The sequence below is a fragment of the Chiloscyllium plagiosum genome, chromosome 3, assembly GCF_004010195.1.
Source record: "Chiloscyllium plagiosum isolate BGI_BamShark_2017 chromosome 3, ASM401019v2, whole genome shotgun sequence".
NCBI classification, from domain to species: Eukaryota; Metazoa; Chordata; class Chondrichthyes; order Orectolobiformes; family Hemiscylliidae; genus Chiloscyllium; species Chiloscyllium plagiosum.
In genome coordinates, this window is record NC_057712.1 from 125487507 (window position 1) to 125493506 (window position 6000).

At 43.2% G+C, this 6000-nt stretch overlaps 1 protein-coding gene across 1 annotated transcript in view; it reads right to left on the reverse strand.

Moving 5' to 3' along the window:
- xdh (xanthine dehydrogenase) overlaps positions 1–6000 on the reverse strand; it is a 143732-nt gene that overhangs the window by 113872 nt on the left and 23860 nt on the right. The window contains exon 2 of the mRNA XM_043675419.1: positions 310–390. Within this exon, the coding sequence (XP_043531354.1) occupies positions 310–354 (45 nt within the window). The 5' untranslated portion in view covers positions 355–390. The remainder of the gene's footprint in view (positions 1–309; positions 391–6000) is intronic.

The following is a 6000-nucleotide window of genomic DNA, read 5'->3' on the forward strand; positions in this document are numbered from 1 at the left end:
ATCCCAGAACTAGTCAGCTGAGCTGACAGCAGCCAGTGATATATAGAGAGGGAGAGAGAGATGATTTTATGTGTCATTGCTCCCATATACAACTGATACAGTAAAAGATGAGACTGTGCTTCTCCAGGACAAGGTGATATGTGGACAGCACAAATTACACGATTATACAAAGTCTAGACTGGAGGGTTGTGGGACGGAAGGGGATAACAGAGATAGGGAGGGAGCAAGTGGACGGATTTGTAAACGAGGAGGAGAAACTATTGTAGATCTTTTATTTTGTGACAGGTCGGCTGGTCTGCTTTCTCATACCTTGCGTCCGTTGACGAAGAAAACAAGTTCATGGCTCTCTTCCATTGTGGAGCTCCCTTTAAACACTGTTCTCTCTCTCACCTGTTAAAGCACAAGACCAAAATAAAAGCATTTTATCAACATACAGTACAGTCCCCCTGGATTTGTAGGCATAATCACAACATCAACTTGTGTAGTGCCTTCAGTACAGTAAAATGTAGCAAAACTCCTCAACATAGAATTATTGAAATAAATTTGACATACCATCACATGAAGAGATGTTTGGACAGATCAGCAAAAGTTTAAGTTGAAGCAAAAAATATAGTTTTTTTTAAGGAATGTTTTGAAAGAATAGAGAGAGATAGAGAGACAGGGAAGTCAAGAAAAGGAATTCTTGAGTTTAGAGCTGATGGATTAGATTACATTACAGTGTGGAAACAGGCCCTTCGGCCCAACAAGTCCACACCGCTGAAGCGTAACCCACCCATACCCCTACATTTACCCCTTACCTAACACTACGGGCAATTTAGCATGGCCAATTCACCTGGCCTGCACATCTTTGGACTGTGGGAGGAAACCGGAGCACCCGGAGGAAACCCACGCAGACATGGGGAGAACGTGCAAACTCCACACATTCAGTCGCCTGAGGCGGGAATTGAACCCGGGTCTCTGGCACTATGAGGCAGCAGTGCTGACCACTGTGCCACCGTGCCGCCCACATAGAGTGCGCATTCTGTTCTCCTGCTATCTGAAAAGTCACCATCATCTTACCAAACCATTAGAGACAGGAATCCTGATTCCTGAAGAAGGGCTCATGCCCGAAACGTCGATTCTCCTGCTCCTTGGATGCTGCCTGACCTGCTGTGCTTTTCCAGCAACACATTTTCAGCTTCCATGCTGAATTGCCTTAGCTGCATTGTCAACGTGCCAACATAAGAGATAGTCATCAAGTCACAGAGATGTACAGCATGGGAACAGACCTATCGGTCCACGTCGACCAGATATCCCAACCTAATATAGTACCATTTGCCAGCTCCAGGTCCATATCCCTCTCAACCCTTCTTATTCATATACCCATCCAGATGCATTTTGAATGTTGCAATTGTACCAGCCTCCACCACTTCCTCTGACAGCGCATTCTATAAATGCACCATCCTCTGTATGAAAACATTTCCCCTGCGGTTCCTTTTAAACTTTTTCCCTCTCACCCTAAGCCTATGCCCTCTAGTTCTGGACTCCTAATCCCAGGGAAAAGACCTTGTTTATTTACCCTATCCATGCCCCTCATGATTTTATAAACCTCTATAGGGTCACCCCTCAGCCTCCGACGCTCCAGGGAAAACAGTCCCGATCTATTCAATCTCTCCCTATAGCTCAAATCCTCCAACCCTGGCAACATCCTTGTAAATCTTTTCTGAACCCTTTCAAGTTTCACAACACCCTTCTGATAGGAAGGAGACCAGAATTGCACGCAATATTCCAAAAGTGGCCTAACCAATATCCTGTACATTCGCAACATGACCTCCCAACTTCTATACTCAATGCTCTGACCAATAAAGGAAAGCATACCATATGCCTTCTTCACTATCCTATCTACCTGCAACTAAGTGACCATTGTACCTAATGAAATTAGCAGATATCGTTCATGCCAATGACTCCAACCAGTACGGGTACGCCTTTCAGAAAACGGACCAGTAAGATATTTGCACTCACTCCCACGTCACTTGTGGTTTTAAGAGCAAGTTTATCAGTTATTTTCTGGTGAACCCTGGCTAAAGCTTTTAACTGGCCAACTTTGCCCACACAGTGTGTTATATCCAGGGTGCAAAAGCCTGCTTGGAGCTTGTTCCAATCTGGGTCTTGTCTTATGACTTTTTTGCTGTGAACTTCAGGCAATAAGATGTGGGAATAAATGTAGACCATTCAGCCCACTGAGTCTGTTCTGCTTTCATTTATGAGATTACGTTTATGCAGATCTCTGGCACACTCCCTATCACTGTACTATCTTCTGTTTGTAGTCTTAAACTCTAATCTTTGGAGTCAGTGTTACTTCTCGTGTTGCATGCCTCACAAGGAATTGGAATGCTGCATAGCCTTGCAGTGGAGGTGATCGACAGCGTGTGCCAAACAATATGTTTGCTTTATGTTACAGTGCCAATATCTTTGCCTGCACTTAACACTTGCCAATGTTGTTATCCAACCTGAGTCACTTGATACCTTCCTCCATCTGCTCCCAGTGAATTAATGCTGTTCCCCAAAGGATATGCTGGTGTTGGAAGCAGTCCAGAGAAGGATCACTCAACTGATACCAGAGGCTGTGTTAAGAGGAGAGGTTGGAATTTAGATGAATGAGAGGTGGCCTTATTGAAACATGCAAAATTCCAAGGGGCCTTGACAGTATAGATGCAGAAAAGTTACTTCCCTTTCAGGGACAAAGGACCAGAACGCATCATCTCAGAATAAGGGACCACACAGCGACGAGGTGGAATTTCGTTTCTCAGAGAGTTCATTACATAAAGGGCAGTTAAGGCTGGGTCATTAAGTATATTCAAGGTCGAGATAGACAGATTTTTAATCAGTGAGGGAATTAAAGGTTATGGGCAAAGGTGTGAGGGCTCTGGATGTAGGTTTGCTCGCTGAGCTGGAAGGTTCAGGGAACAAACCTACATTCAGAACCTCAACCTGAGCTACAAATCTTCTCAAACCTCGGAGTGAGGGTCATCAGATCTCGAGTGGCAGAGCAGAACCAATGGGCTGAATGGTCTATTTTTGCTCCTGCCTTGAACAAGCTCCACATATCAATTACACCCTTGCCTTGAAGCTTACTTTTCCAAGCCACACATCCTAAGTCATGCCTCACAACATCATAATTTCCCTGCCCCCAGCTATAACTCTTGGAATTCTTCGGTGGACAATTGCCACATTCATTACCTTCTCCGAAAGTTCAAGTCTCTTATAAATTGCACTTTTTGCATTATCAGTTGACATATTGAACAAATGATTTTTAAAAAATTCATTCGTGGGAAGTTGCTAGCTGGACTAGCGTTTATTGCCTATCCCGAGTTGCCATGGAGAAGGAGGGGGTGACCTGACTTCAGGAAGCGCGACAGCACATGTGCTGTGGGTTGACCCACAATGCCCTGAGGGAGAGAATTACAGGAGTTTGACCCAGTGACAGTGGAGGAACAGCGATATACTTCCAAGTCAGGATGTTGAGTGGCTTGGAGGGGAACTTGCCGGTGGTGGTATTCCCATGTAGTTGCAGCCTTTGTCCTTCTAGATGGTAGTGGTCATGGGTTTGAAAGGTGCTGTCTAAGGAGGTTTGGTGCAGCGCATCTTGTAGATAGTACATACTGCTGTTACTGAGCGTCAGTGGTGGAGGGAGTATCTGTTTGTGATGTGGTGTCAATCAAGTGGGCTGCTTTGTCCCGGATGGACAAAGGGTAGACTGAGGCTTTTGCTTGTAGGGCATTCATTCTAAGCCACAAATTCTAAAATTGACTCCAATACACTGCTGATGTTCTAGCACTTTTCATATGTGTGCAGGATGTTTCTAGTTCTCTTCAGATAAGTCTTGACTTATTGACTTCCCATGCAGTTCCTCACTACCATGAATTATCAGTATTTACACAGCTTTCTGCAACTGATTGGTCTATGAAGCATAGCTGTAGTCTTTGTTCAAAAAAATTGAATTAAGGTAGGAGATCCATGGGCTTCCTGTTCATACTGAGAGGTCTGGAATCCTTCTGTCTGCTGGTATCTTGCCTTCATTGGACATCATTGGTTTGCAGGGGTGGTTTAGTAATTCAAGTCGTGTTACTGCTGTGCTGTCTGAGTATTACTTTTCATTTTCACTTTGTGTAATTTTTTAAATCAGCACTGCATTTATCTGTTACTGTATTTTTGGTTGTTTTTCCATTTTTGACTGAGAGCCTGTCATTTTGCTGAATTTGTATTGTTCTCATTGTCATAGAGTCATAGAGATGTCCCGCATGGAAACAGACCCTTTGGTTCAACTTTTCCATGCTGACCAGATATCCCAACCTAACCTAGTCCCTATTTGCCAGCAATTTTCCCATATCCTTCTAAACCCTTCCTATACGTTTGCCCATCCAGATGCCTTTTAAATGTTGCAATTGTACCAGCCTCCACCACTTCCTCTGGCAGCTCATTCCATACACACACCACCCTCTGCATGAAAACATTGCCCCTTAGTTCCTTTTTAAATCCTTCCCCTCTCACCTTAAACCTATGCCTTCTAGTTCTGGACTCCCCCACCCCAGGGAAAAGACCTTGTGTATTTACCTTCTCCATGCCCCTCATGATTTTAGAAACCTCTATAAGCCCCTGCTTTTTTTTTTAATATGATTGTGTTCGCTTTGTGTTCACCACAGGTCTGACACCCCACTTTGACATTTTCAATCACCTTTAAACAAGCACAGTACTCAGTTGGCTATTTGCTGAGTTTTGTCCAAATCCATGGACACACATCTTGTGAAGAAAGCCTTGTTCCCTTCTATTTTCTGTACCTATTTTCTTCTGTTTTCTGATCCATGACAACTCCTTGATTGTTGTTATATCTTATATGCTGCTTCTCCCCATGGTCTTCGAGCTTATATTGGTGTCTTTTTGTTTTGCGTTTTCACTTCAAGAAGATCAGTCGCTGCTGTACACCATGTAGTATGCTTTTGGGCTATCGAAATGAGAGGTACAAAGCTTCTGCTTCCTTGAAAATCTCTGATAATTTAGTTTGCAGCTAACCTATTCCAGACAGCACAGTGTAATCTTTAGACTTTGTAGCTTAGGGAGCTACAGTGCAGAGTGACTGTGACCTATGGTCATGTTGTGACATCTGGATACTTGGCTTACCTGCATGTTGTGCTTCTTTAGAAGACATGACTCTTAAAGTGATAACACAACAGAGTGAACAAAACTGGGGACCATACATACAAGTACAATTGGAGGAGTGCAGACAAAAGTAAAACAATACAGACGTAACCTCTAACTATCTCTGTTTCCTTCATGGCAGGTCTGCAGTTTCTTAGATGAGGGTGGTCCTTCAAAAATTGAAGTCTAGGTGATGGCCGAGTGCTAGGCTAGTAATCTGGAGACCCCTACTGTTGTAGATAGTGGAATTTTAAGGAAACATTTGGAGTCACGAATCTAATAATGACCACAAAACCATTATTGGGAAAACCAATCTGGGTTTACGGATGTTCTTTCGGGGAGGATGCTTATTGAGATGAACAGCAACATGTTGGAGTCTTAGCTGCCCTCTGGGCAATTAGGGTTAGTCAATAAATGCTGATTCAGCCAGCCACACCCATGTCCTGACAGTATCATTTTTGAATTGAATCTTTAAATGTTCCCTACTGTTTGTAGACCATAATGCCTTTCATTCCAAAGTATTTTTCTCTCATGCCTATGGAATTATGTCAGCTGAGATTTTAGACTCTTGTTCGAGATTAGGGTAACTAGGTTTAGAATTAGTACTTTCTTAAGCTTAATGTGGAATTCAAATGCATTATAGTGGCTATCTCCCAGTGGATCTTTTATAATGTCATTAACCATGGGACATTGCCTAATACGAAACTTAAAATAATCATATCCATTCAGCAATTAGTTACAAAATATATTGCTCCAGGCAATAACGGGTGGAACGGTGGTTCAGTGGTTAGCACTGCTACCTCACAGCACCAGGGACCCAGGTTT